Raw genomic sequence first — 14,587 nt, forward strand, 5'->3', positions numbered from 1 at the left:
CTGTTTTAATTCCAATCTTTTTACTTGGCTCAGTTAACTTCCTTACCTATAAAACAAGTGTGTTGACCCGATTTATGATGCAATGATTTTTTTTTTTTTGGACATCAGTTTAGTTACAAAGTAAGATAACAAAAATATAATATTCTATTTGCACAGTTTAAAATAGGATTAATTTCAGTTTGCTTTGTTTTTGGGTGATAGTTGGATCAGTTTCATGAGAAAATACACTTTTTCTTATATTTGTTCTTTCATTTTAGGACATGACGGATAATAGCAACCATCAACTGGTGGTGAGAGCAAAATTTAATTTCCAGCAAACAAATGAAGATGAACTTTCTTTTACAAAAGGAGACATCATCCATGTCACAAGAGTAGAAGAAGGTGGCTGGTGGGAGGGTACTCACAATGGCAAAACAGGCTGGTTCCCTAGCAACTATGTACGAGAAATCAAGTCAAATGGTAAGTGTTTGAGGTTTTCATATTTGTAGAATTGCCATTTTCTTAAAGAGGAACAGAACAACACTAGGATATAATTAACTAAATTTGCTACTAATATTTTTCTGCTGTTTGAATAACTGATCGAATGCTTACTATTTCTGTTCTAGGGTTTTAAAATTTTTTTTGGGGGGGGGAAGGGGCATGTCTTATTGTACCTTATTAGTGCACAGGCTGCAGAACTAAAAAGCTACATAAAGATGAGATATCATCATTATCATAATAAGATGTGAAAATATATATGTAAGTATTCCAACCATTACATTTTTTAGAATGGGGAAATTCTTCACTTTTGCTCTTTCTAATTGATCCACATTCCCAGACAAATCTTTAATCATTACATCCCTTGGAATTCTGTAGGCACTTCTTACTGCTTTTGTAATTTAACATGTTCATTAAATTAGGTCCAGAGCAATGTAGTAGGCCCAGGATAAGATATCAAGTTTAGATAAGAGATTGGAAGTTTTCTTGGTCTTTTTGTATTTCTTTACCTTAAAAAAAAATCATAGATGTCCCACTTTAACATTGTGGTGTAACTTATGTACTTATTCACAGAATGTTGTTAAATGCGTAAAATCCAAAGCACAGGTTTAAAAGGAAACCAATTATATTGAAATACTGCTATCAGGGTAGTAAAAAATAAAAAACAGTTGCATGGACTTAATTTTAAGAACACCTTATCTAAAGGAGGATATGATACATTCACAATTAGCTGTAATACAAAGTCATACTCAGTATGTAAGCTAAGTGTTTCATGCACACTGAAGGGGTAAAGGTCAATCCTGACTTGGGATATCACGGAAGGCTTCCTGAAGGGAGGTAGCCTTTGAGTTGGTTTTTTAAAAATGGATAGAAATGTAACAGTTGAAGAAAAGGAGGCATTCCAAAGTGATGAGTAATGGCAAAGGGGTAGAAAAGTGGTGTATAGCCATTCAAGAGGACATGACTAATAAATTTCTCTTGTGGCTGAAGTAGAAAGTACCTGCAGATTATGCATGACATAAGACACAGAAGACAACATAAAATGAAGCAATGTAAAATTCTTAAAGGACTAGCCTTCTTCATCTTGTAGATGGGCAACCGGAACTCCCAAGAAAGATAGTGCACTTTTGTTCTCAGTCACATGCTTATTAAATGGCAGAGCTAGGATTTGAATCCTAATCTTTTAGTCCAGTGGTCATTCTGCTGCATCATTCTAGGAATTAGTTTGTAGAGGACAATTTCTAGAGTAAGGAATTTGAACTCTTTAGTAGTCAGTAGAGAATTATCAGTGCTTCAGGCAAAGGCAAGGTATACATGAAAGGAAAGTGAGTATGTAAATAGGAGCAAGAAAAATGGTTTAAAAAGAGAATATATGTAGGAATACTTATTAGAAATGCATTATACTCACTTCATTTGAGTAATAATGGTGGTTTATACTAAAGTGGTGGCACACATGATAGAAAGTATAGAAGCAAAAGCTGTTGAGGTAGATTTCATAAGACTCCCAAGAGAGATGGGGAAGAGAAAGGAGTTAAAAATAATGACACTATTTTGAAATTGGTAGTTTGGGTAGATGGCAGTTTTATTGAGTAGTAAAATCAGAGAGAGAGGAAATTTTGGGGAAACTTATTAAGCTTAGTTTTATCATCAAACTTAGTTTTATATCAAGTTTGGGGTGCCCTTGGGACCTGCTGAAGTAAAGTAATTTGCATTGAGCTTGAATGAGATCACTAAAGAGAGTGTAGAAAGGCAAGACACTAGACTGAGCAAAGAAATTTGGGGAGTATGTATTTTTAGTATTCCAAAAGAAGAAGAAGAAGAAGAGGATTTTAAGAGGGACATATAAAGTACTCTTAAAATACTCTTAGGTCATTTCCTCTTATGCTCTTCTTGATCTTCAAGCCAGACTAGAATACTTTATTTCCCAAATATGTGGCTGCTTTTTGTTTTCTATATCCCATATGCACAGTGTTAGTCTGGGGATACAAGCACAAAGAAAAAAACAGTCTTTATTGACAGTAAATTTGTATTCAAATGAGGGACAGAAACAGAGAGAGTCAGAGACACAAAGACAGGAAATAGAAAATTGATAAATACAAAAATAATAAAGTAGTTAAATAGAAGGTAATTTGGGTGTCTCTAGACATTGTAGCTGGGGAGAGGAGAGAAGGCTTCTTATAAGATGATGGGTTGAGCTTTATTTTAAGGGAAGAGGGACTCTATGAAGTTGAAGTTAGGAAGGAGTGGATTCTAGACATGAAGGATATCCAGGGCAAGGCAAGGCAAGGCACAGAAATGAGAGATGGGATATTATGTGAAGAACAGAGAGAAAGCCAGATTGACTAAATCACAGATTGCAGTGGTGATTGTGATATCTGGTGAGGCTGGAAAGATAGGTTGTGGTATATTATGTATTGTTTTAAAAGTTATCCAAAAGAATTTGCTTTATCCTAGATGTGACAGGAAGTCATTTGAGTTGGTTGAGTAACATAGTTATATGGTCAGAAATTTTTTTTTTTTGTAGCAATGTGTAACATATAGTGGAGTAGAGAGACTCTCAAAGTTGGGAGACTAATTAGAAGGATATTACAGTAATTTAGGTGAAAGGAGTCAGTTGCAAAAAGCATTGTGGAAGTAGGGATGGAATGCCAAGATATGACAACTGATTGAAGATTTTGGATGAAGGTAAAAAGAAAGAAAGGCTTAGAAAAGGAGGAGAAGGAATGAAGGAAAGGAGGAGGAAAGAAGGGAGGAGAAAAGGAGAAGGAAGGAAGGGAAATTGCTCCACATTAGGAATTGATTTATTGTTTTATTGATTATCTAAGTCTTAAGAAACTGATATTTATGCAGATCACACTTAAAGTATATACACATGTATTTTTTTTTTCTTTCCTTCCCAAAAGTTTAATTGTTAAATATTTACCAGCATACCTCTGCTTTGCTTTATTAACATAGTGTGAACTCAGTAGTGATACAATAGAAGGTTTGAGGAATGAAGTCATCAATTCTGTAGTTTTGGTGACTATATCTGATAAGAATAATATTAATATTAATAATGCTAAACAACCATTTATATATTGCTTTAAGGTTTATAAAATGTTTTATGTCCATTATCCCATTTGAGTTTCATATTCCCCTTGTTTTAGGAGGAAAGATGAATTCAGTTTTAGACATGAGTTTAAGATGGCTCTAGAACATCTAGTTTAAAATGTTCACATTTTATTTCATTTTCTAGATATTTATTATCTTCTCTTCCAGATTTTAAAGCTCCATGAGGGACAGAGTTGGAAGTTAGGGACATCGGTAGATCAAAGGGTATATGCACAGTTTTATAGCCTCTTGGGCAGAGTTCTAAATTGCTCCTGGGATAGCCTCTTAGTAGTTCCTGATTTATTTTGGATTTCTTTTCCTGTTTAGCCCCACTTTTTGGAGAAAGTAATATTTCTTCATGGAGAAAAGAGAAACAAAATAGGAACTAAATAGTCTCCATTTCATTTTATAGTCATCCAAGTTAAGCAGGGATTTTATCAATCCCTTTCTTAATTTTCTTGTTTTCTGCATAAGTAAAAAAACCCTTTTTGTTGTTTTCAGCATTTATCAAAATGATAATCATTGCTATTGAAGCTTGCCATTTTTGTGCATTTTCCTTCAATTGTTTGCCTTTGTCCCCTGCATTTTAAATAAAAGTTAAAATAAAACTCATTACACATTTTAATAAGCAGAAACAAAAATGATCAAACACACATTTAAAACTGAGGTTATGATGTATATAAAATTAAATTTCTCAGTGTCTATTATAGCTTATTGATTACTCCTGTATACTTGTTATGTTCTTCTCCCTTTATTTGTCTATGCATTTTTCCTTTGATGCAGTCAGAGAGTAATATATACACAAAATATATATATATGTGTGTGTGTGTGTGTGTGTGTGTGTTTCTACATATGGATAGTCTCTTTCACATTCCATTAAATGAATCTTTCCAAACTTTTATGTTTCCTAACTATAATTTTAATGACATGGTAATATCCCACTGTGTTGATATTCTATAGTTTTTGCATTTACATAAATGCTGATTTACATGGGGTGTTCCAAAAGTGCTCTATGCAATTTTAAACTTTCTAGCACAGTTGTTTATGTTGTATGGCTTAAAACTGCATGAAGACTTTTGTGAAATTATATTTTTAAACATTGTTCCTGATCCCCTTTCCTTCCTTTTTATGAGATTGAAGGTACATTCACAAAAATGCAATTGTTGAGGTAAAAGCCTTATTTATTTTTGATTCTTATTATAAATTTCCAGATGGCCTTCTAAAAAAGTCTGCTAATTTTTCATGTACGTGATAGAGTGCTGGACTTTTAGTCATGAAAACCTGAGTTCAAATTTTGCCATAGATCTTTACTATATATGTGATTTTGGGAAAGTTTTCTGAAGTCTCAGTCTTAGTTTCCTTTTCAGTAAAATTATGTTCTTAATTCTATCTTACAGATTTATTGTAAAGATAATATTAGGTAATATATGTAATGCACTTTGCAAACAATGAGCAATATAATTTTTAGCTATTATTAGTTTTTAACAACAATAGATATATTGAAAGTATTAAAAAAATTTTTTTTGGTGCTTTAAAAAACCAAAAAACTTGATAGTGTGAAGTACTGCCTCTGAATTTTAAACCTAAATTTTCTGCTTATTAATGACTTTGACCATTTTTTCATATCTTGTTTTCCCCATAACTTGTTTTAGTAAGTTTTCTTTTGAGATTTTTTCCCCATTTATCTAATGATGACTGAATATTGCTCTTATGAGGACATCATCATTAGAGCTGATTTTCATTTAAACATTTTATTGATGTACTCTTTCTTTCTTTTTTTTTTTTTGCATCACTTATTGCTCAGTGACTCTCTTCTTTAATTTTCTTCTTACAAAAAATATAACTAATTAAAACAAATGACCATATTGACTGTATTAAAAATTAATGCTTTACCGAGTGCTTTTACACATCATAGTTGTATGACTGTAACAAAATAAAATGATAATTAGTATAGGCTTTGTGTTCCATTGAAGTAAGTAAAATATTAGGAAATCTAAACAAAGGTTCTTAACATATTGTCTGGACCTCCTGTTGAGAATTAAGGGTATGTATGGATGAAGGGAGAATATATCTTAAGAGTCAAAGAGACTGAGAAGTTACGGAAGTTTTGTGTTGCTTTATTGGCAGGCGTAAGCACATTATTGTGATCACAGGACAACCCAAGTCACATTTTATATGTTGTTTTTATCTGTTACATCTATTGCTAAAATTTCCCCCAATTTATATTTTTTCCATTTTCTCATTATTTTTGGTATCCTTTCTATATTGAATGTTTTCTGTTCTCTCTTGAGTGATTTCTTGTAGTCTCTTAAGACTTGGCATTCTTTCTATCCTTTTTGTCAACTCTTGGAAATCTAATCTGACATGTAGGGCTTTTGTCAGAGTATGACTGATGTAGCCATATTTGCCACATATTCTAAAAGGATATTTGCTGTCTTTGAAAATTCTTCTCTATTTTACTATCTAATTCTTAATTGTTGATAAGAATAACGTATAGAACATTAGTGCTCATTTTTTATATATTTGATCTTTGGAAGAGTGAAATATTTAGGAAGGCAAGTCAAGAATGCATTAGCTGTAGAGTTTTTAGCAGAAAGAAAACAGCTGTCAGAATACTTGTAGTCCCTAAATGCAACTTTATCTGGCCTTGGTGCCAGCTTTGTGATTTGTGTGACAAATTCCTCCAGCTGGTCTTTTTTATGTCCTGTTTTTGCTTGGAGTTAGTCATTAAAGACATTGGTTGTAAGATTTGAACTAGATGTTAAAATGATCTTTTGCTTGCTCAGTGTAATTAATGTAAATTCTCAGTTTAATTGAAAATTTACTGTTTTTATAGAAAACTCAAGTTTAAATGTTCTATTGTATGACTCATGTATGCTATAGATGTGAGTTATATTGAAATAAAAGGATATAGAGACCCATTAAATTAAGAACTAGGTAGCATTTTCAATAACATTTTATTTATGTTTTATCTTTTAATTATTCCTGAAGAACTGAAAAATTTGTATTCCATTCCACTTGTTCAGTTGCAGTGGCAACCTAGGGACATATTGTTAGTAACAGTTATTGTAGATTTACAAAAATTGTGAAATAAAGATTTAAATGATAAATTCATGTATTTTGTTGACTTTCTTTTAAATATTATTTTTTCAGTCTTAGAACTTACTGTGTATAAGACCTTGTTATTGCCATTGGTAATATAAAAATGAGAAATTATAGTATCTCTCCTCAAAGAGTTATTTGTAACAAAGACTTATCATTTTCTGTAAGAAAGTAAGAAAACATTTGTGTATTTACATTGTATCTCAATGTAGAAGCACTTTTTCAGGACTAAATTTCTTCCATAGAATGAGCATATTTATAGATTATTTTAGTGTGGAGAAACACTATCCTTTTATTCATTTATTTATTCATCCATTCAATTATTTACTTAGCAGTAATTTGTTTTATTTTTGAGGGGGCAAAATATCTGGTCACATTTTCTTTATACTTAAAAAGTGAAGTTTAAATAGCCATTAATAGTTTGCCATCTTGTGGCTAATGATAAGAATGCTCTTTCTTTGCTGACCACTGTTGTCTGCTTCTGGTTTTATCTATAATTGTGTCATTTGAAATCTTTTAGGACAGTTATATTAGAGTTCTTCAGAAAAGATCTGTCAGAAACTAGTTGCAAAATTAGTTGCCCAAATATGTAATTAAGTCACAAAAATATGGGGAGAAGATATATAATAGTTGGCATTTGCTCTATATACTGATAATGGTAAAAAATTTAAATTTATGAAGCATTTAAGCTTCCTAACTCTGATAAAGAATAGGAATGCCTGTTTAAAAATAAAGATGCATGTGTGAGAAGAGAGAAGTAAGTAGCAGGGCCAAGTTTGAGCATGAAATAAGGTCAGCTGTTGCTATTAATAAAATGACATGGTGACCCTGAAGTTTTAGAGTGCTTTTTAGTTTGTGTAAATTAGCAAAATGAATATCAATATTGACCACCCACACTTTCACACTTTATGACAGAAATAAGGTCATGAATTAGTAATGTATGTTTTATATTGTTTTCTGTCTGCTACCACATCTTTTCCACCCCCCCCCCCCGCTCCCCTCTTATTTCCCCCCAAAAGTTTCTTTTCAGAGAACTATTTCCAGAAAGATTTCTGGGTATATAAGTTGGTTCTATTTCCACAGATAGTGCTGTGATTGTTGTATAGTAGTTTTGGGAACCTTATTTTAGAATAGTTAACTTAAGACCATGACTAATAACCTAATCTTGGCAGTGATGGGAGAAGTTCCTTGTGACTATCCTTGGCTTATCCACAGATCTTTAATGAGTATTCACACTGCCACTTCCTAAATTTGTAACTTTTTATATTTTTTGCTGTACTTTGAAGTCTGGTTGGTTGTAGTTTGGATTCTGAAGGTAATTACCATGAAAAATGATGTTCAAAAGAACAAAAATTTGTATTCTATTAGTAATCTGTGAGATCTTATTTTAAAAAATATATAAACTTGTTTTCCTTTATATCCTGATAGGTAGCTATCCTTATTTTATTGTATTGTGCATTTATGGGTTTTTTTAATAATGGATGATGCAGAAGTTTGGTAAGCATAGGGAGAAAGTTGAAATCAGGATGAGACTCTCAAAGAAAAATAAACTATTTAAGTCATAGAATTTTTATTTAACATAAAATGATGAAGACAGTAACATGATACAGTGAAAGACAATAACGATATGTCCTTAAATGTGTGGAAAATAAATAGTAGGCAATTAATTAGCTTAGGATTTTTCTTTAGGAGTAAATCATAGGATAGATAAGATGATAGATCTTTTTCGGGTTTATTTCATATTATTCCTATCCATACTGCAATACTTCATACACTCCTATTTGCTAACTCTTTCCTTAATGTCACATTTCATCCCCTTCCATATTTGTACAAGTTGTTACCCCAGAATGTAATATATACTGTCTGTATCTCCACCTTTTAGAATATCTAGCTTTCTTCAGAGTGCCATCTCTTAGTGCCTCAAGTACCATCTCTAACATGAGATTTTGTCTCATTATCTGTTATTAACATGCTCACTATCTTGAAGTTCCTTTATATATACTTATGTTTATTTGTGCAGATGTTGTATCCTCCCTCTATAGTGTCAGGCTCTTAAGGACAGGAATGGTTTTTATATCCACAATGTTTAGCAGGGTGCCCAGCACACAAATATATATTATGTTTGCTTATGTGGGGTAAGAGAAATGAGAAAGTGAAAGGAGAAGTTGAGGCCTGTCTTATAATTTGGTCAGTCTTGTCTTACCAGGTTTTAAAGGAAGTGGAATCTTTGTCCAGTGACCAATAAAGGACAGATTGCTAGAGAAATTGAAATAGATTATGATCATGATAAACATTTGTTTAAAAAAAAAACCCACCATCAAAAAGGATATAGCTTACTCAACAATATCAGTTACAGAGGATGAAGCCATAGAAAAACTTTATGAAAAAAACCCTCCAAATCAAATTAACATATAAGTCAACACATAAAATTAGATCAACATATACTTTAATACTTAGTGATTTCAATGTAAAGGTGTAAATAGAAGATGACAATACACTGGGAAGTGAGTCCAGAAAAAACAAAGGGAAAATTTCAAAGACTCGTATCTTTGAGTACGAGTAAACCCCACACCTTTATTAAGTAAAACTGACAAGCACAAGATATGCAAAGATTTCCATACCCCCCTCCCAAAAAAAAGTAATAACTATAACACAAAAAAAGTACAGTATGTGGCCTCACAAGTGATAAATTTCTCATCACTGAAGATCTTCAAGAGTTTGTTTTGTTTTTTTTAAAGCAAATGCTTATCATGATCATTGTAATACAAAATAACTAAAAATGTCCCATGAATTGATGTTTCTTTTTTGCTTTTGGCACATGATAAAATCAGCTCTACTAATTTGTTATATTAACAATTGGAGAACCTGTCACTCATTTGCTATTCTTTTATGTAACTGCAATTTCTTACATAGGGTTTTGTTTATAGTAAGAATATTAGGATAATCTATTTCAATTTCTCTAGCAATTTATCCTTTATTAGTCACTGGACAAAGATTCCACATTTAGAGTACCAACAAGTATCTTGGGTACTGGCTTTAGAGTTAGAATAGACTTGAGTTCAAGTGGTTAGGTCAATATTGATACTTTTTTTTTTTTTTTATTTCCTAGGTTAATTTTTGTAGTCTCATTTGTGCCATATTTCTTCACAAAGCTTGACATGAGAATGACCTGATTTTGCTTATGCTCATGCAGTCTTTGTTTTGCTAACACACTTGGTTATTAGAAATATTCAGAATATTTTAAAATACTAGACCAGCTTAGAGGTGATTTCCTTCTAATTACTTAAATCATAATTGTGCTTTTTTTTGAATGCACATGGAATTTTATGACCTATATTTTGAAATCCAGTTGTTAGAAGTAGTATACTTTATAAGAGTTGGAAAAAAAGGTCCTTAAAAATCAAGTCCAGTCCTTTCACTGGACAGATTAGGAAAATGAGTCCCAGGGGTTTTTATGAGATCATATTTATTTGTGGCATAGTGTGGACTGAAATCCAGACTTATTGGTGCTCACGCCACTGTTCTTATTATTATACTGGAATTGTACTTAAAATATATTTGGTTGTGTTAAAGATAATCTTGAGTGTTGACTGTGTAATAGTGATATGTTTCATATATATCTTAAAAAGAATTTGTCCATGGAGATGTGGTAATTATGTTTACCTTGAAACCTCTTTACATTGAAGAGAAATATCCCTAGAGTAGAGAAATTAGCAGACAGTGAGTTGCAACAGAGAACCAGTGCTCTTTCTAAGTGATTGTACATTCATTTTTCATATTTATAGCTTCTTTAGTTTATGAATAGGCTATTGTCTATCTATCAAACCACCTGTCTGTGTTACTGTTTTATCTCTGGGTCATCTGGGTATTATAGGAATTAATACATTTTTTTCCTTTGCCTTCCTAATGTCATTTTTAGAAGTATGCCTTTGTAATCTTAACTTCCTTTTGTTGTAATAATGTAGTACAAAAGATTGATCACAGAATTTGGAACTGAAGGACCTGGATTCAGATGTTGGTTTTGTCACTTCATTTCTCTAGATTTCAGTTTCTTTATTCAATGAAACTTGGTGACAAAGAACAATGGATGCGATGAATTAAGAGGCCCTGTCCATCTCTAAAATCCTGTGATCTCTGATCTGGGGTTTCTTCAGCATAATGAGATTGAAAGTATTACTATTATCACTTTGAATTTTTGGAAGAATATGACTTAGTTTTCATTGGACTAAATCAGTGTCCTCTGAGTAACAAACTGAATGGAAAAAGCTCTTAGAAGTGATGATTTTGAACACAATACAGTTAACTCCTCCTGGGAAAAAATTAAAAAGACTTAAGTCTATGACTTAGGAAGAACTTGCTGCTAAATATATTCTTTGCTTTTTTCTGAAAGACATCCTTTTGGCTGTCTTAAAGCTTAATTTGTATAGACTTGAGTATGATCCTTTTTCTTTCCTTTCATTGCTTTCTAGTTTAGAGTTTTCAACTCAATATAATGGTTATCTTTGTTATATTTATTCTTCCAGATAGTTATCAAAATGCTCATGCATAAATATTTGTTATCCATCTCTAAAGAATAGTGGTCAAAATTATTTGATTATTAGTTAACTGAAGGTTTTAGAGTGGGAGCCTTGGACTTAAAAAAAAATTGACTAATTTCTGCTTGGCCTTCAGGCAGGAGGTTTGAATACAATAATCTTTTGTAAGCCAAAGAGACACAGATTACTGTGTCTGGGCCTTTGCTTAGGCTATTATTCCCTTCTTAGAAAAAGCCCTTCTGCCCTTTGACTTCTTATCTAAGTCCTATCTTTCTGTTGAAGGCCCAACTTAAAGCTATTCTTCATGATGCTTTATAATTAGAGGTACTAATTCTGTTTAAGAATGTGCCCTAATGGATTCAGTTTCAAATTTTGGATATCAAAAGGATTATGTGGTGGTAGGTGGAACTTCTGGACAAGAAGGCTGCCTATTTGGAGGCAGACCACCTAGTTGCTACGTACCTATTCATTTGAAAACATGAAATTCATATCAGACCAAATAATGATCAAGGAATCTGAGACTTTTCTCATATTATAACTGTACAAAAAGGCAGAATTCTGGAGACAGTAGGAAAAGGGCTTTTAACAAAGCCTACAAATATTGACCTGAAACTTACTATTAATCTTATATAGTACAGATCACCGTGCACAACAATATCCTTGTAGTTTTCCACTCAGGGAGCAAATTCTACTATTTCATTTGTGATCCTCAGCATCTGTAATTCAGACTTCTTACAGTAGATAAGTAAATTCTTTCATTTTGACTCTGAAGGTGCATCTTCTTTGCTGCATCTCATTTTTGAACTTTCCATTTCCATCACCTTCTAATCAGGATCTCTCTCCTTCCTCATTACAGAACGAATTATAGGCTCACATATTCTGTAAATGTCAGCTATCCTCCTTCCTCCTCCTCCTCATTATCCTTACCATCATCCTGTCCTGTTAATCACAACAGGAAACACTATATAAAGGTCTCTTCCTTCCTCTCCTTTACCTTTTTTTTTTTTTTTTTTTTAAACTTTGTTCTTATAGGAAAAAGTCAAACCTCATATAAGTGACCATTACAGTTCTTTTGCTGCCCAAAGAACTAAAGTAAGAGTCATTTATGTTTTAGAAGAGCAGTTCTCAAAATGTGGTCTGGGAACTCCTGGCACTCTTCCAATCCCTTTTTTAGGGGTGTCTTTGAGGTCAAAAACTTTTCAAAATTGATTTTTAGATTACCCCTCTTCTCCCCTACACACAAACACACCCCAAATCTAATATAACTATAAGGTGTGTGTGTGTGTGTGTGTGTGTGTGTGTGTGTGTGTGTGTGTAAAAGATCAGTAGTTTTTAAGAATATAAGGGATCCTGGGATCAAAAAGTTGAGAGTTGCTGTTTTAGAAACTAGCCAGACTGTTCTTAACTTTTTACTACAAAATCTTGGGGTTGGAGTTCTGGAATTGTGGAGTGAGGAAGCCATGTCTGAACAATAATAACTTTTATAATAATAGTTAATATTTATGTAGTACGTTTCCACACAAATAAAGTCAGACTTAAATAATTGGAAAAATATTAAGTGATCTTGGATAGGCCGAGCGAATATAATAAAGATGACAATACTCCCTAAACTAATCTATTTATTTAGTGCTATACCAATCAGACTTCCAAGAAAATATTTTAATGATTTAGAAAAAATAACAACAAAATTCATATAGAACAATAAAAAGTCGAGAATCTCAAGGGAATTAATGAAAAAAAAAATCAAATGAAGGTGGTCTAGCTGTACCTGATCTAAAATTATATTATAAAGCAGCAGTCACCAAAACCATTTGGTATTGGCTAAGAAATAGATTAGTTGATCAGTGGAAAAGGTTAGGTTCACAAGACAGAATAGTCAACTATAGCAATCTAGTGTTTGACAAACCCAAAGATTCTAACTTTTGGGATAAGATTTCATTATTTGATAAAAATTGCTGGGATAACTGGAAATTAGTATGGCAGAAATTAGGCAAGGACCCACACTTAATACCATATACCAAGATAAGATCAAAATGGGTCCATGACCTAGGCATAAAGAACGAGATTATAAATAAATTAGAGGAACATAGGATAGTTTATCTCTTAGACTTGTGGAGGAGAAAGAAATTTGTGACCAAAGATGAACTAGAGACCATTACTGATCACAAAATTGAAAATTTTGATTATATCAAATTAAAAAGCCTTTGTACAAACAGAACGAATGCAAACAAGATTAGTAGGGAAGCAACAAACTGGGAAAACATTTTTACAATTAAAGGTTCTGATAAAGGCCTCATTTCCAAAATATATAGAGAACTGACTCAAATTTATAAAAAATCAAGCCATTCTCCAATTGATAAATGGTCAAAGGATATGAACAGACAATTTTCAGATGATGAAATTGAAACTATTACCACTCACATGAAAGAGTGTTCCAAATCACTATTGATCAGAGAAATGCAAATTAAGACAACTCTGAGATACCACTACACACCTGTCAGATTGGCTAAGATGACAGGGAAAAAATAATGATGAGTGTTGGAGGGGATGCGGGAAAACGGGGACACTGATGCATTGTTGGTGGAGTTGTGAACGAATCCAACCATTCTGGAGAGCAATCTGGAATTATGCCCAAAAAGTTATCAAACTGTGCATACCCTTTGATCCAGCAGTGTTTCTATTGGGCCTATATCCCAAAGAAATGCTAAAGAAGGGAAAGGAATCTGTGTGTGCCAAAATGTTTGTAGCAACCCTGTTTGTAGTGGCTAGAAACTGGAAAATGAATGGATGCTTATCAATTGGAGAATGGCTGGGTAAATTGTGGTATATGAATGTTATGGAATTATTATTGCTCTGTAAGGAATGACCAGCAGGATGAATACAGAGAGGCTTGGAGAGACCTACATGGACTGATGCTAAGTGAGATGAGCAGAACCAGGAGATCATTATACACTTCGACAACGATATTGTATGAGGATGTATTCTGATGGAAGTGGATTTCTATGACAAAGAGATCTAACTGAGTTTCAATGGATAAATGATGGACAGAGACAGCTACACCCAGAGAAGGAACACTGGGAAACGAATGTGAACTATTTGCATTTTTGATTTTCTTCCCGAGTTATTTTTACCTTCTGAATCCAATTCTCCCTGTGCAACAGGAGAACTGTTCGGTTCTGCAAATATGTATTGTATCTAGGATATACTGCAACATATTTAACATATATAGGACTGCTTGCCATCTTGGGGGGGGGTGGGAGGGAGGGAGGGGAAAAAACGAAACATAAGCGAGTGCAAGGGATAATGTTGTAAAAAATTACCCTGGCATGGATTCTGTCAATACAAAGTTATTATTAAATAAAATAAAATTTAAATTAAAAAAA

The 14,587-nt window shown here is 32.8% G+C and overlaps 1 protein-coding gene across 7 annotated transcripts in view; it reads left to right on the top strand.

Moving 5' to 3' along the window:
• ARHGEF7 (Rho guanine nucleotide exchange factor 7) overlaps positions 1-14,587 on the top strand; it is a 333,485-nt gene that overhangs the window by 144,152 nt on the left and 174,746 nt on the right. For all 7 annotated transcript variants that reach the window (XM_051984209.1, XM_051984207.1, XM_051984208.1 and 4 more), the window contains one exon: positions 258-459. In XM_051984209.1, coding sequence (XP_051840169.1) covers positions 258-459 — 202 coding nt within the window. The remainder of the gene's footprint in view (positions 1-257; positions 460-14,587) is intronic.

The sequence above is a fragment of the Antechinus flavipes genome, chromosome 3 (genome assembly GCF_016432865.1).
Source record: "Antechinus flavipes isolate AdamAnt ecotype Samford, QLD, Australia chromosome 3, AdamAnt_v2, whole genome shotgun sequence".
NCBI lineage: Eukaryota > Metazoa > Chordata > Mammalia > Dasyuromorphia > Dasyuridae > Antechinus > Antechinus flavipes.